The sequence below is a fragment of the Lacerta agilis genome, chromosome 4 (genome assembly GCF_009819535.1).
Source record: "Lacerta agilis isolate rLacAgi1 chromosome 4, rLacAgi1.pri, whole genome shotgun sequence".
NCBI classification, from domain to species: Eukaryota; Metazoa; Chordata; class Lepidosauria; order Squamata; family Lacertidae; genus Lacerta; species Lacerta agilis.
In genome coordinates this window covers 77531447-77558180 of record NC_046315.1, presented here as the reverse complement: position 1 = coordinate 77558180, position 26734 = coordinate 77531447, and the positions used below count along the sequence as shown (strand labels likewise).

The 26734-nt window shown below is 42.4% G+C and overlaps 1 protein-coding gene across 4 annotated transcripts; it reads left to right on the top strand.

The window, feature by feature from the left end:
* The first annotated feature begins 6212 nt into the window (after nucleotides 1–6212).
* NAXD (NAD(P)HX dehydratase) lies at nucleotides 6213–24855 on the top strand. 4 transcript variants are annotated; one of them, XM_033147770.1, is made up of 11 exons: nucleotides 8491–9255; nucleotides 11257–11631; nucleotides 15310–15460; nucleotides 17172–17217; nucleotides 18372–18460; nucleotides 19740–19848; nucleotides 21637–21687; nucleotides 21768–21872; nucleotides 22721–22841; nucleotides 24171–24291; nucleotides 24589–24855. In XM_033147770.1, the coding sequence occupies exons 1-11, from the start codon at nucleotides 8583–8585 to the stop codon at nucleotides 24737–24739; spliced, it is 1992 nt and encodes a 663-aa protein (XP_033003661.1). In that variant the 5' UTR covers nucleotides 8491–8582; the 3' UTR covers nucleotides 24740–24855. The 4 variants fall into 4 exon arrangements, with proteins under 4 accessions (XP_033003663.1, XP_033003662.1, XP_033003664.1 ...); XM_033147772.1 differs by lacking the exons at nucleotides 8491–9255; nucleotides 11257–11631 and adding an exon at nucleotides 6213–6319; XM_033147771.1 differs by lacking the exons at nucleotides 8491–9255; nucleotides 11257–11631 and adding an exon at nucleotides 6386–6479.
* The last annotated feature ends 1879 nt before the right edge of the window (nucleotides 24856–26734 follow it).

Below are 26734 nucleotides of genomic sequence, written 5' to 3'. Positions count from 1 at the left end.
GCATGAAACTCAGCAGATGTAGCTTTCCCCAGAACGACAATGGTGAGAATCTTTGCCTGTCAGTGTTCTGCTTATTACTCAGCAGCGGATAAACGCAGAAGAGCCCTGCCAGAAATGTGGGATTTCCCAAATGCATACCTGTTTGTATGTGTACTTCAGTTAGATCCAGTGAAGCTCCCAGGAGTAGTTTTTACATTTGATGTCTCTCATGTTTAAGGACGAACCTTCTTGTCATTTTGCTTGCTTCAATGTGACAACCTTGGAGCCTTATTTTTGAGGCGTGTTTTGACGTTGATTTTTTTAGCATATCACACAGGAATACAGATTCTATTGCCATCATTGGAGTCAGAGCAGTTCAGACGACCTGTGTCTTCTTCTTTTTCTTAAGCAATTTGTGTTTTAACCTAAAGTGCTACTTGCTGCTATATAAATTTATTCAGCTAAATCTCCACAAGGTGGCAGCAACCATTTTTATAAATATTAACTGCTTGAGAAACATGTGCAGTTTTGCTAAGGAAAAGGCAATAATGTTGCATTTGCATTGCTGTAGGAAGAAGAGAGATGATCAACTGCTTCTGGGAAATAACTCTTAATGTAGAAAACTTTGATTCATCCCTATTTGCATCATCTCCCATAATTTTATTCTACCGTGTTCCCATCCCTGTATCTTACATAATACTATTCAACTATCCATTATTAAAATCAAATTTCAGCTGTTTTAAATAAATGCAAACTATATGGGGTGAGAAAGAATGTGATTAACCTCTCCTATGCCAATGAATTATTCTGTAAAAGTGCTCCTCCACAGCTACTTCCTTTCCCCACTTGTAGCTGAGCTCAGGGCAAAAAAGCTAGCAAAAAGCCTACAAGCTCACTTCAGGTGACAAGATTTCTTCCTCCGATTGCACTTAGACGATTAAAGTCGAATATATTTCATGAAGTTCTTTATAAAGAGAACATGGAGTAATATAGTGAACAATATCCTCTACAGCCATTTTTCAGCACACACACAATGGTTGTTCCGGTGGTTATTCCTTAAAACAGCCACCCGGAAAAGCAGAGTATACAACATTAAGTCTTAGTTGTGTAAAAGCATTCCTACGTGGAACTAAGTTCCACATATGATATCCAAATGCTGGCTTGATGAATGGCTACAGCCTAGGCTGGCATTGGGGAAAAGACAGGGGTTTATGCCTTTAACAGATGTGTGGCAGGCATAAATCCAGCCGTCTCAGCCTTTTCTAATATGGAAATACAAATATGGGCAAAGCTTCACCATGCCTGTGTTATGCCTGGCTCGTGCATGTCCACCAGCCTGCTTGTCTGTCAAAAAGGTGAAACTTGAATCTGAATCTGAGACGAGGAGAGAGGAAGGAAAGGAATTAACCTTGAGGTTGGATTACTGCAATGCGTTATACGCAGGGCTGCCTCTGAAGGTGGTTTTGAAACTTCAGCTGGTGCAGAATTCAGCAGCCAGGTTGCTCACCAGAGCAAGACGGTTTGAGCATATTACACCGATCCTGGTCCAACTGCACTAGCTACCAGTTAGTTTCCAGGCCCAATTCAAAGTGCTCTTTTTGACCTATAAAGCCTTAAAAGATTCAGGACCGCAATACCTCAAGGACTGCCTCTTTCCATATGAACCTACGCAGACCCTGAGATGATTTTCTGAGGCCCTTCTTCGTATGCCTCCTCCTCAAAAGGTCTGGAGGGTGGCAACACAAGAGCAGACCTTTTCTGCAGTGGCTCCCCATCTGTGGAATGCTCTCCCCAGGGAGGTTTGCCTGGCACCTTCACTGTACACTTTTAGAAGCCAGACAGAAACATTCCTCTTTATCCAGGCCTTCGGCTGATTAACATCCAATGCGCTTTTAAAATGTGTCGGGGGAGTGTTATTGGGTTATTTCTGTTTTTGTTTTTATTGTGTAGTTTATGTTTTTATATTGTGATTTTATGTTGTAACCACCCTGAAACCTGCAGGTAGAAGATAGTATACCAATTTAATTAATAATAATAGTATTTGGTCTGGGATGCATAGGACACCTGTCTCATGAAAGGAGGTTATCCCCAGTGAGGGGGAATGTGGGCAATGACATCTTCGGCTAGAGTGACAGGATAACTGATGGATGCTCCAGTCCTGACAAGTGAATGAACTGCTAAGGTTATCATGCACTTTTATTTGATGATGTTTCTATTTACACTAGCAATTCACCTCATGGCACTTCATTGCGGAGTTGTTTGCATTTCCGATTAAAAGCTTCAGGTTACATTAACCCACAAAGTGAGAAGCAAGCGCCACAGAGTTTGGTGGAGCTTACCCTCAGGAAGCTATGCCCTAGGACAGAAGTTGTCCTTCAAAATAGCTGAGCTTTTATGACAACAGGGTGGAGTCTTCCTTTGTTTTTCAAAAATTCTCTACACAGTTGCTTGCCCCTTGGGAAGCAAGGTATCCTTGGGGGCAGACTATGGACTTGTAATTAGGGAATTTACCACTACACCACTAGTTAGTATAGCAGAAGCCATCCTCTCTCTCTCTCCCTCTCCCTCTCCCTCCCTCTCTCTCTCTCTCTCTCTCTCTTATTCTGGTGAACCGCTGTGGGAAGGCACATTGGGCAGTTCTTCCTCCTTATGAGCTGCATCAATGTAAGACCACAGTGGTCATTGTTTCTTCCTTGGGCACCAGCATTTTGTGGACACAGTGTGTCAGGAACAATAGCATCTTCGTCCTGTCTCTTTCTCCCTTAGGTGAGCATAGGCAACAGAACATGGAGGAGGAAACTATCTCTCTTCTTTCTGGTGGGTAGCATCAGTATGTACAGGCGGCTGTCTGAAGGTACGCGATGCAGCTGCCTTGCTGAAACTAAACAGATCTGGGCCTAGGTCAGTGCCTGGATGAGATCCCACCAGAGAACCAAGCTGTACACTGCCTTGGGCACCATGGTGGAAGAAAGGCAGAATACAAGTCTAAGAACATGATAATGATTGGGGGGGGGGGGAACAGTGGTGATCACCAGCACCTCTCACTGAAAGAAGTGTCAGTGTATGGGCAGAAACCTTTACACATGTCTGGGTCTAGATTTGATACTGGCTATAGATCCAACAATTATTAGTAATCTTATTTATCTAAGTAATGTGCTGCTGCAATTGTGGACGCATTCAGTTGGAGTAAACCTCAATGAACACAGCAAATCTTCCCTTCTGAATAAGGTTTGCACTGCACAGCTACAATCTTAAACGCACTTATTAGGGAGTGAGCTTCATTAAACTCAGTGAAACTTACTTCCAAAGAAACACAGGTAAGGTGCATTGTTAAAGAGCAGTCCTAGCCACATCAATCCAGAAGTAAGCCCCAATAATTTCCAGCAGAAATAGAAGCGGTTAGAGGAGTATACAAAATTTTGTACTTCTAACACCTACGCTGTTAACTGCACTAGCTATGTCAGAACTCCCACAAACTAACCAGGCAAGATTCCAATTGAAACTATGCATATAGTAATTAAAAGCCTGGAGATGAAAGCCATGTATGTCACCTATTATCTTCATTAGCTCAAATCACTGCTGCGGTTTTCTTAATCTAACATAAAATTCTTGTTTACCCATTTCATTGGCACTTTTGACATGTCGAAAGATACACAATATCACTCACTTCCCTCTACTGTTTCATGTGATGCAGGAACAGGAGATGCTAGAAATTTGGTTGTATTAAAATTGGGAAGGGCTCCCTACCAGCCACTCTATTCAAGAGTGGGAGGTTTAGGAAGAACCTTGAAAGACACTGCAGAACCTAGAAGAATGAGCGATGTTCACCATGCTGTTACTCATCCCAGTTACTGACATTTTATAAAATTGTAATATAATTTGCTTGCTAAAGAGAACAGTGTTAGATAATTCTGTATAGGTTATTTGGAAGGTACCGGTATGTCTTACTTTTGCATTGTTTGCTCATTCTGTAAGACAGTTTTCCCCAAATTTGGGTCTCCAGCTGTTTTTGGACTACAATTCCCATCATCCCTGTCTTAAGAACTAGGGATGGTGGGAGTTGTAGTCCGAAAAACAGCTGGAGACCCAAAGTTTGGGAAACACTGCTTTAAGAAGTGCCTGTTTTCCCTTTAGGAGAGTCATACCCAGTACACCTGTGCAGCAATGTCTCTGGAGCTGTTCCAGATGTGTTGCCTAAAGAGCAAGGCATCATACCCTTCATCGCTGACATAGATAATCTGGGGATAAGAGGAGCATGTCCTACTTCTGTAACACAGATAGCTCGTCTAAAGCAGTGTTTTTCAACCTTTTTTGGGCAAAGGCACACTTGTTTCATGAAAAAAATCACGAGGCACACCACCATTAGAAAATGTTAAAAAAATTAACTCTGTGCCTATATTGACTATATATAAAGTAATTCTCTTGAATAGGAATCAAATAAACACAAAGAAATAAGAAAGTATTTTATAATTACTTTATTATGAAATAGTAAGTAAACAGAAATATGAAAAATTATAAAATACTTTATTCAGTGCGCAACCAGGGCCTGTTTGGCTGAACACAAAGCTGATATTCTGGCTGGAATTTTTCCCACGGCACACCAGGCAACATCTCGGGGCACACTAGTGTGCCGGGAAACAGTGGTTGAAAAACACTGGTCTAAAGTGTATGCTATTAGTTGCACCTCATATCTTCCTTTCTATCCTGTATTAAATAATAGGTCTTTGTTCTTCACTTTGTTTTTCCTCTTTCGGTATGAAGAGAATCCTCATGGGTTGAGGGATAGTACCGGTAAGTGGTATGGAAAACAAGTCCAATGTGGAAAGGTTGAAGAAACTGGGTATTTTTAGCCTAGAGACTGAGTAGGGACGTGATGTTGTTGTTGTTTAATCGTCTAGTCGTGTCCGACTCTTCGTGACCCCATGGACCAGAGCACACCAGGCACTCCTGTCTTCCACTGCCTCCCGCAGTTTGGTAAGATTCATGTTAGTAACTTTGAAAACACTGTCCAACCATGTCATCGCCTTCTCCTTGTGTCCTCCATCTTTCCCAACATCAGGGTGTTTTCCAGGGAGTCTTCTCGTCTCATGAGGTGGCCAAAGTATTGGAGCCTCAGCTTCAAGATCTGTCCTTCCAGGGCTGATTTCCTTAAGAATGGATAGGTTTGATCTTCTTGCAGTCCATGGGACTCTCAAGAGTCTCCTCCAGCCCCATAATTCAAAAGCATCCTTCATGGATCACAGCCTTGTCATGGCAAAGGGGCTTGAATAACTCAGAGAAGCTATGAGCTATGCCATGCAGGGCCACCCAAGATGGACAGGTCATAGTGGAGAGTTTTGACTAAATTTGATCCAGCTGGAGCAGGAACTGGCAAGCCACTCCAGTATCCCTGCCAAGAAAACTCCATGGACAAAGACAACAGGGATGTGATAGCACTTATCAAATACCTGAAGGGTCTGCTGCCTGCCCCAAAGGGGCAGGATTAAATCTACAGTAGTGGGTTTATATTGCAGGAGGAGAGATTTTGGTTGAACATTAGGTGTGTGTTTGTGAGCCTGGCTATTTATTTGCTAACGTTGCAGGCACTCGATCTGCTCCTTCTCAAATTACTTTTAGGACTGTCATTTAAAAACAAAACAAAATAAAAAAATAAAAAAATCCTTCCAGTAGCACCTTAGAGATACCTGAAGAAGGTATCTGAAGAAGGTATCTGAAGAAGTGTGCATGCACACGAAAGCTCATACCAACAACAAACTTAGTTGGTCTCTGGAAGGATTTTTTAATTTTTTTTTTTTTACTATGGCAGACCAATAAGCTACCTACCTGTAATTAAAAAACAAGTTCCTCTTGCGACGGGGCTGAACTCCGCCTTGGAAGTTAAGATTACAATCCGAAACATAATTAATGGGGCAGGAAATGCCATTGAAATCAATGGGAGAGAGCGACTCCAAGAAAACACTAACCCTCTACCGGCGTGTTTGCGACTCAGTAAAATAATATTTGAGTCTTTTTGAACGGGAGCAGCAGCAACGCTGTCGCTGTTACAAGGGAGTCAATCTCTAGGTTGTTTAAAAAAAGAAAAAAGCACGCTCTCAATAGCAGCACCTGCCCCGCCTACTAATCTTTTGCGCGTTTGCGTATGTACTGTCAATCAGCGAGCTGAGCCCGCTCAGATTGGCTTCCCACAAGGGGGCGTTCCCGAGGGCGTAGGAGGCGGGGCGAAAGTGGCCTAAGCGTCCCACTCGCTGCGGGTCGGACCCGGAAGCAGCTCGGATGCATCTTGTGTGCCGCTTGCGCGCGTTCTTGGCAGGAGCTGGTTCGAGCCCCGCTTGGCGGCTAGGTAAGAGGCGTGAGAGCAGAGTCCAAGCCGCTCGGGCGAGGCAGGGCCCCGCGGTGAACTCGTGCAAATCCTTTCTCAGGGATGATTTGGGGAAGAGACACTTGTGTGATCGCAGTACTGATCTCAGCAGCAGCGGTGGTCTGGCTGCATTATGGAAAAGGTACCCAAAATCGCCTTTCGTGGGTTGCGTGGCTCACCGCGCCAGATGTGCTTCTTTGCAGTTAGCCACAGGCCAGATATGGAGAGGGACTTTTTTTTTGCTGAGGTTTTTTAGAAAAGCATTTTTAAATGGAATCGGTTAAGTTGTCTGCTTGTAGCTCGCCTCGCCTGCTTAAAAATAGTTGCCACAGCTGAGGTGCTGCAAGCCGATTCGAAGATAAACAGATGAGTTTGGATGCATGACATCCTGGAATATATAAACAAGATATGGTTTAGGGCTTGAGTCTAAATGTGTGTGTGTGTGCATATTATATTTTTAAAACCTATTGCAGTCATCTCTCGATAGTCGTCAAGAATTTAAAGAACCCATCAGGTCAGAATGTAATGCTCATGCCTGCAGATTGAAGCCCTGGACCACCGAATAAAAAATCGACCAGTCTAGATTTTGTGAAGGGTGACTTGCCACCGAACAGTTGACAAAAAGGGCTGATTATGCGATGTGTGGACATCTCTTGACTTCTCTACACGATTTATTGGTAGGTAGCTTAATCCATCAGGAGGTGATGTGAAAGCAATCTATGCGGTTACACCTGTGATGACCCATCTCACTGGTGCAACTCATCACAACGCTGCAGGCAGCAAATTAGTTCACAGTAGTTTGTGTATGGCGAGAAAATCCTCCAGGCGAGGGCTAGAATTGCTTATCTTTCTTGCTTTTTAAAAATATGGCGTTTTAACGTTTTCAACATAATAAAGAGGGCCATAATTTCTGCATTCTCGTCGTACATGCTTGGCGCTAACCCAGTGTTTAAAAGGCTAGATAGCAGCAGCATTTCTTGCGACGTAACATCCAACGAAAACGCCCGTACAAAAAAATGTATGTGTCTTTGTTGTGCTTTCACCGTGGGGAGGGGAAAAGTACGAGTAGCACCTCTTGTGCCAGCTCATTCCCACGTTCGCTTTAGGAAAGGTGCTGGTGGGGAGCACGGCTGGATAAAACTGTCCGTCGCTTCTGCTTCGTGGTGCTGTTCGTCGAAAACGACAGCAAGCTGTCAAGCAAAGCAAACGGAAGGCGCTTTCTTTACTTTCCCACTGCTTGGATTGGAGTCTATCCCTGTCTGCGCTTTTGGGGAACGGGGGGGGGGGGGGGAGCCGTCTAGCAATGTTCGTGCTGGCGTGTGCGAGCTCCCTACAACCCATGTTTCCCCATATCTCTCCGTCGTCTTCCTGGCGCATGAGAGAGGTCCCTCCTTCGCATTCCTACCTGAAACCCCTTCGTCTCCACCATGCGTTTTGGTTTGAATGCAGCATTCCTCATTGTTTTTTTTTGGGAGAGAGGGGGCGTAAGGTACGCGACGCCTTTTCCTCGGGAGGAGACCGTTGCCAAGCCTATTGTTCTCTCCTTCCTGCCCCCCTCCCCACCACCACTGAAGTTGTGCGACAAACCCCCTCGCTGCTTTGTGTGTGAACCTGGGCGACTGGCGTGCGCGCGTGTGTCTGTGTGAGTGAGTGAGTGTGCGCGCACACGAAGGGGAGGGGGCAGCTGGAGCGCAATGCGCGCTGCTGACGCCGGGCCGGCTTGGGCCCGCCGGGGAGCGAGCGGAGGGGGGAAAGAGGCCGCGCCGGTGCTGCTCAGCCTCGGCGCCCGCCTCCTTCTCGGTAGCCGCCGCTTCTTCTCCGAGCCCCGTGGCTTCAGGCCTCCGCGAGGCGATGGGTCTCCAAGCACAGCCCCCTCCGCCGCCGCCGCCACCCCGCTCCCGCCGCCTGAGGCGAGGGAGCGACAGCCGCAGACGAGGCTGAGGAAGGCCAGGCCCGTCAGCGGAGGCCCCGTTCGTTGTGCGTGGAAAGTTTCGGTTGGTGGTGGACTGTAAGGGGAGAGCGGGGCGCGTGAGGCGCCGCCGGCGAGGGAAGGGATGGGATCTCGGCCGCCGCAACCGCCGCCTCGCCGGGGACTCTGAGAGGGGGAGCTGCGGGAGGAGGGGTGCGGCGAGGCGGGCGGGCGGCTGACCCCCGCCTGCCTGCCTGCCTGCCAGCCATTGATCGCCCCTTCCCGTCCGAGCGCGGCCATCGCGGCCGCCCGGGTGGGCGGGCCGCCTCCGGCAGGATGATCACAAATACGCGCGGCTTCCTGTGGTCGGACCTGGAGACTCGGGCTCTGCTGGAGATCTGGGGGGAGGCGGACGTGCAGAGCGCCCTGGACGGCAACTTTCGCAACAGCCATGTGTACCGGGACGTGGCTTGCCGCCTGGCCGAGCTGGGCTTCGAGCGCACCCCGGAGCAGTGCCGCATCCGCATCAAGGGCCTCAAGCGCCAGTACTACCAGGCCCGGGAGGGGCTCAAGAAGAACGGGCACGCCAGGAAGATCTGCAAGTACTACGACGAGATGGACCGCATCCTCAGCGGGAGGGCCGGGGCGGCAGGCCTCGACGACAGGCCTCTGAGCCCCGCGGCCGGGGGGGACCCCGAGTGCCGGCGGAGGCAGCAACAGCACCACCTGCAGCAGCAGCAGCAGCACCCCGGCGCCCTGGCCGCCTCCGCCATCCTCGCCGCCGCCGCCTCCGCAGCGCCCCCTTCCGCCAGGCCCGGCGGGGCTTTGCTTCGCGAGGTGGACGCGGAGGAGGAAGACGAGGACGAGCTGGACGAGGAAGGCGGCGAGCTGCTGGAGTCTCCCCCGAGGGACAACTTCCACGAGGAGTCCGGGGAGTGCTCCTCCTACGCCGAGCACGCCATCAAAGTGGAGTGCCCGCCCTTCGCCATCCCGCTACCGCCGGCAGAAGGTGAGTGGAGAGAAAGGAAAGTAAGTCGAGGGCGGCGCAGCAGAAGTGTCTCTCACTCTCTGTTCCTCCCTATGGCACCTGCCACAAAGAAGCAGCCCCGTTATCCCGACCTGCTTTTCTGAACAATGTTGCGCCGTGGAGGGGGTATCCATAAAACAATCGCATCCCCTCACAGGCGCACAACACACACGCCCTCTTTTTATTGCCCTGTTCCTCCCCAGTCTGCGCGTATTTATCTCTCCAAAATATGAACTGTTGGGGGAAAGCTGCTGCTCTCATGATGACTTCACCCTGAGAGGAAGAGCTTTGGCCCTGTGTGTTTCATTTGCCCTGCTCTTGTCTAAAACGAAGGGCGATGCCCCATTCCCCACTTTCAATCACATACCCAAACAACTCTGGAGATTTCTCCGCCTAACTTTTCCTTTTGGAAGGGGTGAAAGTAGGCTTTGTTTCACCTGGGTCAAAGACCCAGTTTGGCAAAAAAAAGGGGGGGGGAGCCCAGGCGTTCACATACACACAGAGAGAGGCTGAAAGGCTTAACCCAGGGCAAAAAAAAACCTGGCTAGTCCCCCACTCCACTGGAGATGCTTTGGCCTCTCTATGAATATGGAATTGGTTGCCTGTTAACATTGTCCTTCCTTTGGTATTGTCAGGTGACTTCTGTTTTAAAATGAATTCCTGTTACTCCGTATTAGGAGTGTGGCATAAAATATAACCAAGGAGCTTCTTTGTCTTGGATACACCACCTACATTCAATAGTGACAAAAATACAGTGGCAGATCAAGACTTCCTTTTTGTGTATGGCGACAGTCCAAAGTTCTGAAGACACTACATCATCCCACATTCCACTGTTGTGAAGGTGGGCACCTGCTGGGGCCCAAAACCCAGTAAAGGGTCTGCCATCTCAACAGCGCTGCAGTTATCACTTTTGCATCCTCTCTTTTTTTTAGTTTAAAAGCACCAACTTGAGCCAAACACACCAGTTCTTAGCTAGCATTGTCCATCCCCTCTTCCCTTCTGGGGAGAATCTCTGGTCATTTACATAGGGTCTTCTCTCCTATTTAAACACAAATGGCCAGCTCATACACCTAATCAAATGCAGTAATACTGCATGCAGTGTAAATTAGGTGTACAGTGCCCCAAACTTGAAATTATTTTGCATGATGATGATGATGATTATAAAGCAGGAGGATTGTTAGGCTGGCACCATGCATCTTTATTTGACAATATATTCTATAGTATTTCTCTTCTAAATACACAACTTTTCATCTGGGTTAAAAACAAAAGCCCTCCACCCTCATATTTATTGTGCACATACAAAACTCGGACTAAATTTAAATTTCCACAAACAAATTGTAGAGATACCATGTAGAGAAAGAGGTCTGTACTTACTTCACATGTAGGTGTGTATTATTTTTAGAAAACAATTATAAGAGAAAAACTGGCATCTGTGCCTTTGTCTTTTTTCACTGTTGAGTTTTATTTGAATTGGGCAGGGCTAATACACATGCATAAATCTGCATATATTCCACACAAATCTGGCTTCAAGTTGGTATCCTTAAGCTAATAGTTACACTTGAAACAAACTTTTTACACATAAATAACATCAAAGGGGAGAGATTTACAGTTGTGACCTTTTGCAATGCAGATCTGAAAGCAGGGCATTAAGGCTACAGCACACTTAATCTGGAAGTACCCAGTAAATTCCATAGAATATAATGGGTCTTACTTCCAAGTAAACATGCAAAGGCTTCTACTGTAAAAAGTTGAATTGAGCAATTATCTGCAATACACAAATACTTGTTTTAAAGTTTTGGTTGTTCAAGTTCCATACATACATACATACATAAATGTTATAGAAACATATAAATTATGTCAATATGAAAACTACCTGATTAATGGAAATATTTATGTAACTATAAAGTGACACTCTTCACTATTTAATTTTCTCGTTATGTTTGGTCAAAACATGAAAAACTAACTTATCTATTTTTGTTTTAGGTTTTAAACAAATTAATGCTCACACCAATGCACCACCCTTATTATCTCAGGCTAAAAGATCAAAAAAACGCCATGCAAACTTAACACTGGACAAAATGATGGAGAAGTTTCTGCAACAAAGCATGGATACCGAAGATAAATTTTACAAATATGAAGAGCAGAGGCTTAAAATCGAAGACAAACGTCGTGAAGCTGAGCACGCCAGAGAGCTCCAGATGTTGCAGATGTTGGGACAGATGTTATCAGGGATTTCTTCCACAGTATCACAAAGGTCCCAGTATATACCTAGCAATCCTTCACAGAGATCAAATCACCGATCATACGGGGATAATTTTAACTTTAATTCTATGTCAACATCACTTTCGCCACCCATAGGTACTACATTCTATTGTATAAATGATGCTGGGACCCAGTAGCTAAGATTTTTTGTGCACATTTGTGGTGAAGTTTTCTAAAGTCAGTGAAATGGTCCCCAGGGGGTTTGGGTGGCGGTTCATGGGTATATATAGCTGAAAAATGAATCAAAACACTGGGCTTGGTTGGTAAAAGTCTACATAGACAATGGTGTTTATTTAATGTTATGCTCTTTTGCAGAGTTGTCATGGAACAGATCATGATTGCTGATGTAGTTTACATAGCTCTTTTTTAAAAAAAACTGTAGAGCAATCAGTTGTGAATTTAGTGGATTAAAAAGGGAATTTTGTTCATCTTTGAAATAAAATTCATATTGCTTGATATTTAGTGTTTCATAGATATTCTGGAAGTAATAGTTTTTGCACTTGAAACAGCATCGGTAATTGCCAGGGATGGTCTAAAAGCGTAATACAGTATATAAGTACTTATAGTAGATACTTTTAGAAGGTGGCTGGTTTTAGAGCAGTTTCTGTATTTTTCGTATCCAAGTCTACTTCCATCTTACTAGGGAATAGAATTAGTTTTGGATATTCTACTTCTGGGCTGGCAATCAGTGTGAAATTGCATCCTGGTCAGCAAAATATTTTCATTAGTACTTGCACTTCACCACAACTGAAAGATGGTCCTGAGGCTGTCTTCTGCAGTAGATTTTCCTACCACACTTGTATAGTATTAGGGCAGCCTTAGTTTTAATTTGCAAGGCAAGTGAGTTCAAATGTCAGTATAGCTGTTGCCTTAAAAATGCAGCATGGGTCCGTTTGTCTTTGAAAGAAGAAACTTCCCAAAAATGAGATTGCCTTTCAACTTTTTTTACCCAAGTCAGAAGTGTCACTCCAAAATGCTTTACAAGCATATTATAAAAAAATTTTTTTAAAAAAAATTCCTTCCAGTAGCACCTTAGAGACCAATTAAGTTTGTTCTTGGTATGAGCTTTCGTGTGCATGCACACTTCTTCAGATACCAAGAACAAACTTAGTTGGTCTCTAAGGTGCTACTGGAAGGAATTTTTTATTTTATTTTGTTTTGACTATGGCAGACCAACACGGCTACCTACCTGTAACTGAAGCATATTATCAGAAGCTCAACTGGAGTGCATACCACAGATCAGGAACTAGATAGGCCTTTGGTCTAAATATGTTTAATGCTCCCATCCAACTTCACATTGAAAGATGAGTAATAGTGCATGCTATCTTTTCTTGTCATCTTGGTATTCACAAGGAACACAGTTTGAAAACTGGTTGCAAGGAGTCTTCTAGTGCTACCTACTTGCAGACTGTTTTGGTGTTCTTCAGGACTAGAGGTAACCAAGATGCAGGAGAACTATGTATACAGTGTTAGGTACCAACTTGTGTTGAAATGTAGGTTCTATTCACAAAATCATGTTGTTGTATTCTGGGACCTCAATCGCTAGTGGCATAAGACCCTTTTGATGCGTGGAGACTTACTTCCAAGTAGGCATACATAGGATTGTGTTCTAAGTAGATAATTTGGAGGAGATCTTTGCCTCTACAATACTACTTCTAAATAAAATTATACTCCAACGTTTAACCCCCTTTATGAGCATAACAGGGTATTAATAGGTAACTGATCTATTTTAAGTGATAGTGTTTGCTCACCCTTAATCATATTCTGGGTAAACTGGAGTTTCCTTTCAGGCTTTCAATAGTTGACATTAATCTGCTTTCACTATCACTTTATATAATCTATTTTGTGAATTTTGGACGTTTTATTCAATTGTCAAAGAATATGGCATTTAAAAAACACAAGGAAAATGGCAAGAAAAGTTATAAATCTTTAGAAAATAGTGTGTGTGTGTGAGAGAGAGAGGACACAGTACATAAGTTGTACTGTGAAGGCAGTAGCAGCAATGCAGCTGTTTCCATTTCTCATAATCTTTCGGTGGCTCTCACCCTTCTGTCTACAAGTATGGATTTTTTGAATTTCGTCATGATTTGTACTTTGGTCTGAATATCATAGGATACACTATTGTTTTTTTAAGTGAGCCAGCTTTTCATTCTTGTGATAGTGCAGAAATGTATAAATATATGTGGGGAGTTTCTGCCATTGATAGAAGCCCCAAAGGAAAGGAGGGTGGGTTTTAGCATTCAGCATGGTTCTCTGTTCACTGCAACTGTTCACTGTGACTACAGATTTCCTTGTTTGGATTTACGACCAAAATAAAAGTTACACCTAGAATGATCCATGCTGGGGTCTCTAATGCAGTTCAAGATATGTTACAGATGTGTCAACATGTTGTGTAAATAACATCAGCGGAAGTGGAGTGCATTAATTAAAGAATTGTTTCCATTGTAAAGGATGAGATCAGAATATTGACCTGAAAGGACTTAATGTTTACTGGAAAAAGTAAGTTTGATTGTGGAAGGGGTTGTATTGAGAATGAAGAGATTTCGCTGATTTTGCAACCACTGGGAGTTTTCTTGTTTGATGCTGACTTTTTCATGATGCTGACTTTTTCAGATACATTTTTCACCCTGTGGATACTTTGAACTCTTTATTAGATTCCTCTGACTGTGATAACTAAGCACAATTTGAACTGGCAGTTTAAAAAGTAGGCATCGCTTCAGCGGAAACACTAATGAAGAACAGCAGTCTGATTGGTAGTTACTAATTATGTGATACAATTGGAAGTATAATTGTCAAAGTAGGGTTTTTTTAAGCTGCAGAAACATGGAAGGATATTTTGTTGCTTATTTTGAATGAATTTTTGGTCTTTTAATACCCGTTCATGTCTAGAAAACCAGCATTTTATTTAACTCCTAACCATTGATTCGGCATCTATTAACTATGTGCTTTTTATTACAAAAAATGTGAGTGTTAACTAAGACCATTTTAATCTTTTTCTAATTTGCAATTTGAGATATAAGTGGCTTAGGCTCGAGTTCATAATTCTTGCCAGCACAAGTTTTTCTTGCTCAGTGCTGTTCTTCCAGGTGTAGGAGTTAATACACCCTTGTATGAAAGTTGGCCTGCAACAAATAAAACTGGATGACTGGGAAAACTTGGAGATCATCACATGAAAGTAATTAGGGTTGGAGCTCAGGCACCACCACCTTCCTCTCACTTGTATTCCCATCCCTCATGCACACATTGTCCCTTTGACATTGCCAGTTGGCCATACAAGAGAAATAAGCATCTGTATGATGGTTTGATACCATGGTTACTTTGGGTGTGCAGTGCAACGCAGATGCAAAAAAACCAAGTTTGCGCTAATACTGTTCTTAGTTTTCTGATCAGATATCTGCACCAGGCATGCTGGTTTGCCCCTCCCACACGACATTACGCAAACAATGTAGCCAGTTGAATTAATTGAGCCTTTGTGTGCACAGCTCTGCCTGTAAAGTAGACCTGGCACTGGACCTGGAACCCTGATTTCACAGAGGTGTAGTAGATTGTGATTTTGTTCATCATGTGAAGGCTAGCAGGGAGGGCTCTTTGGTGCGTTCCTGCTCCCTCGTTGAGGAAAATGGAAGTGTTAATATTTGAATAGGGCTGGTTAATTGAAGATGCAAACAAGAATATTTAATACTCTAATTTCTTGGAAATATTCGTGTTATCAGTGAATGCTATGAAAAATTTGAATTTAAAGTAATTATTTAAATGTCTTTGTTTCTTTTTCAGTTATAGAAAGATCTTTCTCAGTGCACAAAACACATTCTGTAAAGGAAATGGAGAATATATTTCAACTGGTGCGGAATGTTATTCCTCCTTTAACTGCCAAAAAGCATAAAGGCCAAGATGGACGAATAGGAATTATTGGAGGATGTCAAGAGTAAGTTAAAAGAAAATGCATAACATCCTTGCAAGCAAGTTTTCAAGTATTACTAGATTGCAACACATTTTACAAGTCCTCCTTGAGCATACCTTTTTTTTTAAAAGTTCCATTTGGCACCTTACCAACTTGCAAAAAAGATATTTTAATAATTTTCTTACTTTTATTAGGCATGGTTTCCTGCCTGGTTGTCTAGAGGCAATTCTCACATTCCTACATTCTCACTTGCACATTTAAATCAAACACCTGAAGATGTCTTAATAGTCATTTTAATCCTCCTTTTTTTTTTTTTTACTTTGAGGCCAAATGTGTGCATATGTCATGTGACCATAGCTCCTAGGGAAATAAGGAAGGTGTACCATTTGACCTTGAGAGCTTAGCTCTTAACTGCATCTTCAGCCATAATTCACATTCCTTTTGAGATCCCATCATTGTGCAAATGTTTGGCTTTAATGAGAAGTGTTATTTGTGCTGACTGTTAAGGAAATGAATTTGTTTGTGTGTGTGCATGTGTGGTACAATTCCGTGAGCATAGGAAAAGGGCAGAATGTGCAGTTAGGTATAGAATTCAACTTTCCAGGAATCTTAGCTTCCACTAAAGAGAGCTAAGTTGCTTTCCCTTAGGCCTGCAAATACACACTTGACATGTATGAGCAGAATGAAAAGCCTAGAAGCAAGAAAGAATAACCAGATGAGATTCCCAATGCTAACCTAGCTGCTTCCCATTAGTCTAATCAGAATAAAATATGGAAAGTAGGAAAACAGAGTAGATTTTAAGAGACTACAATTTAATTTTCAGAATTTATATAGGTAAAAAAACGAACTTTTATGCTGAATTTGGATGCAAAATAAACAAAACCCTGCATCTGCTTGATTTAAGGGTAGGGAAGTTGTAACCTCAGGCTCTTCATCACGGCCTCTGGGTCTTCATTCCCCCTTGAAAAATAAATTCCTAATATTCTGCTAGAGTGTAATACACTAGAATGTATGGTGGTAGTATTTTCCCATATCGTCAGTGCCAAAGATGCTTCCCAGTCCTAATACAGCCCAGCATAGCACAAGGATTTGAAATCTGTAGGTGTACTTTCATAGAATCACAGAATTGTAGAGTTGGAAGGAACCCCGAGAGTCATCTAGTCCAACCCCCTACAATGCAGGACCCAGCATGAAGATGACAAATATTTCATAATACTAAGAAGAAACTATTACTTTGGGCATTATTAAATATAAAATCTAATGTTAATCTAAAAGAGCTTCTGCTTGGCCTAACCAAAAAAAAAAGTACACGTCTGTCTTAATTTGAGCATCTGCTATTCAGTGCCCAGAGTGGTTTCCTCCTGGTTACGTTCAGTTTCCACAGAAGCAGTTGTACAATCACGTTTGTCTCAACTGCAGTGAGAGTCTGCAGTGAAAAGGCTGACTTAGAGTTGTTATCATTGAGTAAAGTCTGCTCATCTACGAAGTATGAGCCTTGGAAGCAAGCCAATGAAGAGACAAGATCTGTTACTTTGCAGCTACCACATTAACTGAACATAAACGCTTGGTTGTGATAATGTCATAACTCATATTTAAGACTTCAAAATATATGCATAATTAGCAGGTGGGGGAAAATATGATAATTTTTAGTTATTGTCTTTATCCCAATTCAGCAACCAAACTTGTTAGCAAAATAAAGATGCCTCCTAAAAAAATTCTTTTTTTTTTTTGCCAGGTATACGGGGGCACCATATTTTGCTGCAATTTCAGCTCTCAAAGTGGTATGTGCTCTCTTAACTTTTCGTTAAAATGGGTAAGGAAGAATGCATGGCTAGTTCAAGGTTGATGGGAGTTGTAGTCCAGCAACACCTGGAGGTCCACATGTTTCTCACCCCTATTTCAAAGGCACTGGTAATTATCCCAACAGTTAAAAAAAGGCAAAGGACCCCTGACAGTTCAGTCCAGTCGCAGATGACTCTGGGGTTGCAGTGCTCATCTCGCTTTACAGGCCAAGGGAGCCAGCGTTTATCTGCAGACAGTTTTTCCGGGTCATGCGGCTAGCATGACTAAGCCGCTTTTGGCACAATGGAACACCAAAAGCAGAGCAGCGCATGGAAAGACCGTTTACCTTCCTGCGTTTTTGGCGTGCTTTCAGACTGCTGGATTGGTGGGAGCTGGGACCGAGCAACAGGAGCTCACCCCATCGCAGGCATTCGAACCACAGACCTTCTGATCAGCAAGCCCAAGAGGCTCAGTGGTTTAGACCACAGTGCCACCCGCGTCCTATTATCCAACCGTTAAGGGTACTTAAACCCCGTGAAAACAGCCTCATGTGTGCTGTTGAATCATAGCTTTCTGAGGGTTGTATCTCTGAACTTCAAGTGTACTTAAAATGCTTTGGAATCAGACAGACTCGAGTATGTTGATAGTAACTTATTGTGCCCTTAGAAGGCTGCTTTAATAAATACTAATTGTCATCTTAATAATAAAGTGTAGATAGCCATCATACACAACATAGAATTCCGTCTAATGTATTTCGCTACTGTGATCTCAACAATGGAATTCCAGTGGGGAGGAAGCTACCCATGCACATATCAACAAAATGTTTTACTGTTCAAGGTATTGCTAAATAGATATTTAAGGAATGTTGGAAACAGGCTTTTATATGTAGAGAGAGTACTTATATTGGATCCTAAACAAATTTGTTCCATTGATGTCTATGAGACATGCTCAGGTATATGTATTTAGGACTGGGGTAACTAGTATGAGAAATGGACCTAAAAATCGCTTTGTTCTGTAAGTCACTAAGTAAGAATGTCACGGGGCAGACTCAAGCTAGAAAGCATGGAACTGGCTTGTTTGGGTTTTAATGACTAGCCTTTGCATGATGATGTCGTATTACTATCAGTGGATAACTATGTGTTAACTTTCATAGGGTGCAGACATATCCCATGTATTTTGTACCAAAGATGCAGCAACTGTAATAAAGTCTTACAGCCCAGAGCTGATAGTTCATCCCGTTCTGTAAGTATCCTTTCTGTTTTTTGTCTTTTGCTTTCCTCCTATATTTTTCTCACTTGACTTAATGGATCAAGTATTAGTTGTATTAGGGTAGCAGCTCGGAGCTAGGTTCCCAGGATCAGGTGAAGGGCACCAATCCGTTTGTGATCCTACTGGCTTTGAACCTGGGCTTTTGTATCCTATACTCAAGCATTTCATGCTGTGATGCTCACATCCTGCCCAGAGGACGCCGTCTCTGGATCTGTCTTAATGGCTGAAATTTCAAATATGTTTTTTTTTAAAATGGTATATGGGGCAATCCTGCATGTCTGCCACACTTGCCATGCTTTGACTCGCAGTAACCAGCTTCTGTTCTGCTGTATCTAAAACCAATCCAGATGCCAATACTTCTCTAAACATTTTAATGATGTTTTAATTGTATTCACATAACTTGCAAATAGTGCCACCTTCTACCATCCAAAAGTGGTGGTGCTGAAAGTCCCAACTGCAGCATTAACCTTTCTATCCACCCAAGCTGTGTCCAAACCATTAGTTTAGTCTCTTACTACAGTTTTTTTTTAAAGTGACACAGTAAAGCCTCAAGAAAGCACCAGTAGAGACACAGAAGGGACACTTCCACAGCAGCCAGTTGAATGATGCCATATGCTAAACCAAGCCTATGTGCATAGATAGGTATTACACCCAACTGTACATCTTAAAAGTTTGGTTGCTACAACTGCTGTTTGAAAGATACGGTCAGGAATTTGAGATTTGGGGGGGGGGGGGATAAAATCAAGACATTGCCAGAAAATAAAATATGAAACAAGTCACATGGCATATAGGGACTGGAACTTGAGAGGACAGGAAGTGTATGCTACCCATGGGAATTCCTTCCTTCTTCTAAAACCAAAAAGGAAACATGGCAACCAGCCATGTAGGAATTTCATCTCCCTTTCCTGCTTTTGTTTGTCAGCTTTCCAGGCAGATGGAAGCTCCTCGTGTTCCCCACATACATTTACATAATGCTATCTCCTGTAGAAAAGGGAAAAAAAATTATAATTTCTGTAAACCATTGTGGGGTTTTTGCTGAAATGATAATTTATATAAATGTATGGATATGGCCTGCTTTTATTCAGGAAAAAAATGGTTTAGCAATTACTTTTGAGAAATTGGTTGTGGTTGTTTACAGAAGGCAGCTTGGGGACCTGGCACCCAGTACACTTAAGCTGAAAATTGCACTTCCTTGCAAACGCAAGAAATCAGATTTTTGGAAACATGCCAATCTGTGCTCTACTCTGTCTAGTGACAGCCCTGATGCTGTTCATGAAGTGGAAAAGTGGCTACCACGTCTACACTCGGTTGTTATCGGACCTGGATTGGGTAGAGATGATGTACTGCTTGAGAATGCCAAGGTAAATTGGGCAATACCTAGCATAGTAATGATTCTTTAATGTACCCCTTTTCATGAAACTAAATTTTTGTTTTGAATTCATCGCTGTTGATTATATTCTTGATGTTGGAAATTGAGGGCGATTATAAAATGTTAGGATTATTAGCTAAAGTTGATGAAAGTTGCCTTTATGTGAAACTCTTGCAAATAACTTAACAATTCCCAAATCTGCAATTCTCCTGTGTTGTTTTTTTGTGTGTGTGGGAGAGCTCCACCTCCCTTTGGAATAGACAGAGGCACAGTTGAGCCATTCTGACAAAACAAAATATCAGTAAATGTGGTTTCAAGATGGATCTTAATATCTAAGCCATCCTTTGCTTGCTGGTGTTTGATAGAGCTCAGCAACAAGGGCATTGGTTTTATTGCTTACCTAGTCTTGGCAGTGATAAAAGTGACCAACGGAAATAGGTCACGGCATTTCCCCCACTTACACTAAAAGGTGAGCAAATGAAGAAGCATTTATCTAAAGAACTGTCATGTTTGTGCTTTTGAGTAGGACCAGTCTGCATTATAAAAAATTGAGAAATGGAAATGAAAGTGCAGAAGTCCCATAATAATATCATATGATTAGCACCACTTTGTAGCCTTCTTCCTCTAGCTAAACTATCAATATCTTCTGGCCATCTCACTTTTTAAAAAAGGAACGATTACATGATTGTAAACCTCCCCAAATTCCTTAATGTGTATACCATACACAGATGAACCACATGGCTGAGTGATGACCTCTGTTGTTCTTCTGGTGCCCTGATCCCAAACTGCGGTTTCTGTGAAATCTGTTTCCAGATTATCGTTCACAGGTGCACAACATAAATCATGACATAACGTGCCTTAGTTATTGTACCAGGTAGGAAAGTTATTGTACCAGGTAGGAAAGTATGGTTGTGGGAGGTTAGGGCTGGAGATGCTGTGTAGCACTACAGACTGAACTCTCAGGTCAGTGGTCAGAAAACAAATATTCTTTAAAGGCAGTGCTTCATTAATACCTACAGGGGGTGGCGAGGCTGTGCGTCCACCAAGCCACTTAGCATGTGCTGCCAGCGCCTGGCATATTGGGTGGTGCCTTTTCCTTTTAGAGAGTCACTTCTCTAGTACACCACCGTTGCGAAGAGGTATTAGCACTCAGGAAACGGGAAAGGGTGCTCCTTCCTGTGCCTCTTAACAGTAGTGGTGCACCAGAACGAGAGGCACCTTTCCCAGGTAAGTGCTGTTCTTCCAATTGTTGTACGATGAGGAGAGGTTCCTTCTATCAGCCCAGCAATGCTATGGGGGATAAAGTCACTGTCTCCATTCTTCAGTGATCTCTGAAGAACAGAGAGAGATCTCCCCATCACATTGCATTTCTCAGGAGAGGTTCCTTTCCTCCCAGCTCAGCACTGTGATAAAGAGAAAAACCTTCCCTGCTGCCTGAACACTTATGCATGTGTGAGCTTTGGCCACATCCTCTGCTGGCCTGCAGCCCTCTGAGGTCTGGCTAACAGCAAATGTGGCCTACAGGTTGAAAAAGTTTGACCATCCATCCCTGCATTGGTGGTTTTAAAGATCCAGCAGTATGTGTTTTGTGTTTCAGCCACAATTAAGAGTAACCCAGAAGAGAAACAATTTTGTAAGCATGGGGTTATATTCAACAAGTCCTTTTTGGAGTAGGCAGGTGTTTTTCGAGTTTTTACTTTGAAACTGTAAGAGTTAATTGAACAACGGGAAGAGGTTTCATTTTCAGTTCTTAAAAGTCTGCTCTTTTTTAAAAAAACAGGGTATCATAGAAAAATCGAAGGTCAAAGGAATTCCTATCATAATTGATGCTGTAAGTATTATGTTTTCATTAGCTTATTTGCTTGATGTTGTTCTTGCCAGTAAATGTTTCTCTCTTGCTGCCCAATGTAGGATGGTTTATGGTTAATTGCCCAGCAGCCATCTCTCATTCAGGGTTACCCTCGAGCGATTCTTACTCCAAACGCCATGGAGTTCAGCAGACTGTATGAAGCTATGGTGAGTTCATACTATGTTTTCAGTGATACTTAAGGAAAGCAAATTAAATCCAATACCAAATTACATTTATACCTCAATCCTATGAACAACATTGGGTTCAGTGGGGTCTACTCCCTAATTATGATGTTCAGGGTTGCAGCCTTAACACTAATATCTATGTTTAAGTAAAACCTGCATGAGACAGCACCCACCTGTAATAACTGATTAGTGCAGAGGTGGGGAACCTTTTTTCTGGCAAGGGTCTTATTCCTTTGGGGATAATCTGTGAGAGGTCACTTGCTGAGGGTCTCTGGGGCCGCTTGATAGTGTTGGACAGGTACTGACCAAAAGTGGACTCTTTCTATAACCTCTTTTCCACTCCTTTTTTCCCCACCCCACCCCTGCATATGCTGCTGCTGCTGTTAATTCAATTTATAACCACCCATTATCAAAAGACCTCAAGGTGGTGTACAGCATTAGAAACACATTGCAAAACACCAATTATAAAAACATAATGAAAAGGCATACTAACAGACACACAACATACAGTAGTAAAGTATTCATAATAAATAATAATCCTCTCTCTCACACACTTTCACAGCCATAGATTATTTAATAGCCAAAGGCCTGGGTAAAGAGGAATGTTTTTGTCTGATGGTGCCAGGCGAGCCTTTCTGGAAAGAGCATTCCACAATCAGGGAGCCACCACAGATGACAGGAAATAAGACCACAGGTTGCCCATTCCTGGATTAATGGTTAGGTAGTTTTTCTGATAAAATGTGTGCATAAAATGATGGTGACATGTATTATTTTACATCACTGAAAGACATACTTTGATTCTGTATGATTCCCCACCCCCTCTGTCTTAGCTTAGGGACCCTGTCGATAGCAATGATCAGCATGGATGTCTGCTGAGGCTCAGCCAGGCCTTGGGGAATTTGACAATTGTTCAGAAAGGAGAACGTGATCTTATTTCAGATGGAGAAAAAGGTAACTGAAGAATAAACACAGGAAACAAATGCTTGGTTCTATTATACGGTAAATAGATAATCCTGAAAAACAAAAACTAATACTGACAAGCATATATTCAATATTGAACATTATAAGCAGGAGGATAATGTTTTATTAGATGGATAAAAATTGTTGACTAATGAATTTATAGTAAAAGTGTCAGTATTAAATATGAATATTATACTCAAATAATGGCAGCAAGCATGATTTAAGATGTACACAGAAAATGTTAGCTACTGGGGCTGTGGGGCACATCAAATGTGTGATAAAATTACATGCTAATAAGAATGTTCATCTAACCACAGAGGAGATTCTTTTGTGTATTTATTTATTTTTTCTAAGTAATTAGTCCTGCAGAATTATACAGAAATTAGTGAGTAATTACAGAAGATAATTACATAACATGCAGCAGCAAACACAGGGTGCTCTCGTATGCAGCTGATGTAAGCTGTTGCCTACAAATCCTTATGGCAGAACAAATCAGTGGTTCCCTCTGCATGTCCTTTTAAAAAGAGATTGTGTTGTTCCTCACTTACGCTAACAAAGCATGAGGCTAGCCCCGCTGCACAAAGTTCCTCCTAGCCAATCGCAAAAAAGAGGCCAAGAACTGGCAAACTTCAGGAGTTGGGCTTTGACAACTAAATACAGTCGTACCTTGGAAGTCGAACAGAATCCATTCCAGAAGTCCGTTCAACTTCCAAAATATTTGGAAACTAAAGTGTGGCTTCCGATTGGCTGTAGGAAGCTGCTTCAGCCAATCAGAAGCCAAGCTAGACGTTCGGCTTCCGAAAATCGTTCAAAAAACAGAACACTCACTTCTGGGTTTTGATCGTTTGGGAGACAAGGCGTTTGAGATCCAAGGTATGACTGTATACACTGTGCATTGTGCCTGTAAGTTGCTTTGAGTCATTTCCGTAAGTTAAGCAACTGATAAATGCAAATAATAATAGTAATAATAATCTAGAATATTCATATGCGTGCACAAATAACGAACCGTTCAGGGATTTGGGAGAAATTCTGTTCTAGCCCTTGCAGCTAATAGATGGCACTGCAATCATGTAATGGATAAACTTTGCCGCTTCTTAAATCTGGGGTGAGCCCTAGGAACCCTGCCCACTTGGTACTGCTCATTACATCTCCAGCCTCTCTCCTTTGAAATACAGTGGTAAAACTTTGATGAATTAGCAAGGAAATCCTATACAGAAGAAGCTTTTAAAATTTACGCCAGATCCAAATGCTGTTGAGGAGCGGGGCTGCCACTGGCTGAGCCAGCCTAAGCCTGGTATTTTTTTTCTTTTCTTTTTGTAGTGCTTGTATGCAGTCATGAAGGAAGCAGCAGAAGGTGTGGTGGACAAGGCGATCTCCTCTCAGGTTCTCTTGGAGTTCTAGCACACTGGGCCTTTCTTGCTGGACCAGAAAAAACAAATGGGTAAGGTGCTGGTCATACTTGAGCATTTTCAGCAGCCTAGTTCTTCACTGGAATTACATGGGGCGGGAGGGAAACTACTGGGGAGGAAGGGGTAGTTAACAATAAAAGGTGCATTCGGGCAGCAGAAAAATTAATACAAGATTCTTGTCTGTTAGGCAAGGCAGTATACTTAAATGCAAATCTCTCCCAATAAATATCTTTCTACGCTGAATACCTAGATTGAGTTAAGACTTCTGAAGCTCCTTGAAAAATCCAGTCACATTCCAGTTTTAATTAAGATTATTGTTTCCTTTTTAGTCAAAACCCCTTCCTAGTGGCTGCATTTGGAGCATGTTCACTTACGAGGCAGTGCAACAACCAAGCCTTTCAAAAGTGTGGACGGTCTATGACAGCCTCTGACATGGTTTTAGAAATTGGAGCAGCCTTTAATAAACTCTTTGAAACCTAAGACCAAAGCAGCAGAGGAAGGAGAAATACACAACATGGACAGCAACGGAAATTACAGTAGGATATCCATGCGTAATGCACCCTTTTTCAAGTGCTGTTAGCGGTCTTGGTATACTAGGTAGCTTTTATTTTTTAAAATAGAAAAAAATGTAGATATTTTTTAAAGAGTTTGGAATACAATTTTTTTGGCTGAATAAGCTGTAGTTGCAGATAATATAATAAAACTAAACTGAAAGTATTTCCTCTGTTCTATCTCACAGTTATTGAGCAATAACTAAGAGTGTGCTAGTAGCAAAAGATGCACTTAAGAGACAAATAAAAATAAGGGCACGGTCCAACCAAAGTTAAGTTGTGCAGTTCTAAGGCCTATTTACTTCCTCCCTAGTATAAGTGCATTTGAGATTGCAGCTCAAGTCTCCGTTTCAGTGGAAGAAATAGACATTTCTGTCTCCCACTGAAATAAATAGGATTTGAAAACACTTAACTTTGGCTGGATTGTGTTGTAATATTCTTCCACCAGCTTAACTTAGTTCCTTGGTTTGCACCAACTTCATCACTGTTTTGGCCTGAGAACTACTGCAGGGTTTCAATTCTGCACAAGTCTGTGCTGCTTTTGAGACATGCCACCTTCAAGGAGGGACTGCATGAAATTTGCCTCGATTCCTAGGTACAGAGGCACTGTTTTTCGTTCCTTGCTTTTTGGATGAGGAGGGAGGGGCGGGTATCACTTAGTCTTTCGATTAAAAAAAAACCAGTACAAAGAAGCTGTAGAACATGGCATGTGAAAAATAGAATTTATGTAGCTGAATGTATTGAAGTTTCATCTACCGAGCTGGGCTAGTTTAGATCATAAAATATTTGCAGAGAAACCAGATTAAACTTGTGATAGAAAGTTTTTGGGGGGATCAAAAAGGGGGAAGCTTTAGGGAAACTAATCAAGGAGCAGCTCCTGCCATAAGACCTGCATGGGAATGGTTTTCAGTAGAAAGCACCCTTCATAACTTTTAAAAGCTATAGTGGAACACTAATGTGTGGACACACTTAGAAGAATCACCAGCATGTAGTAATTGAAGAATGAAAGGGGAAGGGGTGCCCTTTTAAAACTGCACAGCATTAATCAACTGGCAGCACCCAGCAGACTACAGGGTAGAGAATAGGTTGTTCACATTACTGAGTTATCCCTGCCATAATATTGAGCTTCTTTGTAATAGAGGGCACAAGTATTCCAGAGGATGTGTGTCAGCTGCTCTATGTGTATCCTGCTTAGTTATGCCGGTTTATTAGATGCAAACTCAAGTTTTCGTAGGAGCTATGCACGGAGCATTTCCACTCTAGAAATCCCACCCCATAACGGTTTTAAGGAGGAAAGATTATGGCAGAATACCCTTTGTTTTTACTGTACTTGAATTGCTTGCTGCCTGATGGCATTGCATATTTACTCGGAAGTAAGCCCCACCAAATTCATTGGGACTTACTCAGAAGTAAGTATATGGAAATCTGCAGCCAGAGTTTATCTAGCTTTCCCATTTGTGTAGGGACAGACTGCTGTTAGGGTTTGCTACGGTATATAGTAGTCAGTCATTGCTTAGCATTCACTGTCTACCTGCAGCCAGGATATTGCTCTGTATAAATGCAACGTGCTTATAACTAACATTTGGATGCACTGTGACTACTACCTCAGAAAAATACATTTGTTTCCTTTTTTGGGTTTTTAAAAAATATATATTTTCCATTATTTAGTTCTAGCAAAGTTCAGAGCACCAATTCAAACTTTAAAAGACCTTGTTCAGTCCCTACTGTTTCAGAACACAAGTTGGGGATAGCTTCTCACCTTTTCAAAACCAGGAAAAGTGTGTATGCTTTCCCTTTGCTTCCGATTATGTAGACTGTGGCTAGTATGATGTACTTTTTCTTTCTATTGAAATCGGCTCTAAGAAAAGGTTTAAGCAAAATGTATTATCAAGGCATGATTCACTTGTACTGGGCTGAATTCTGC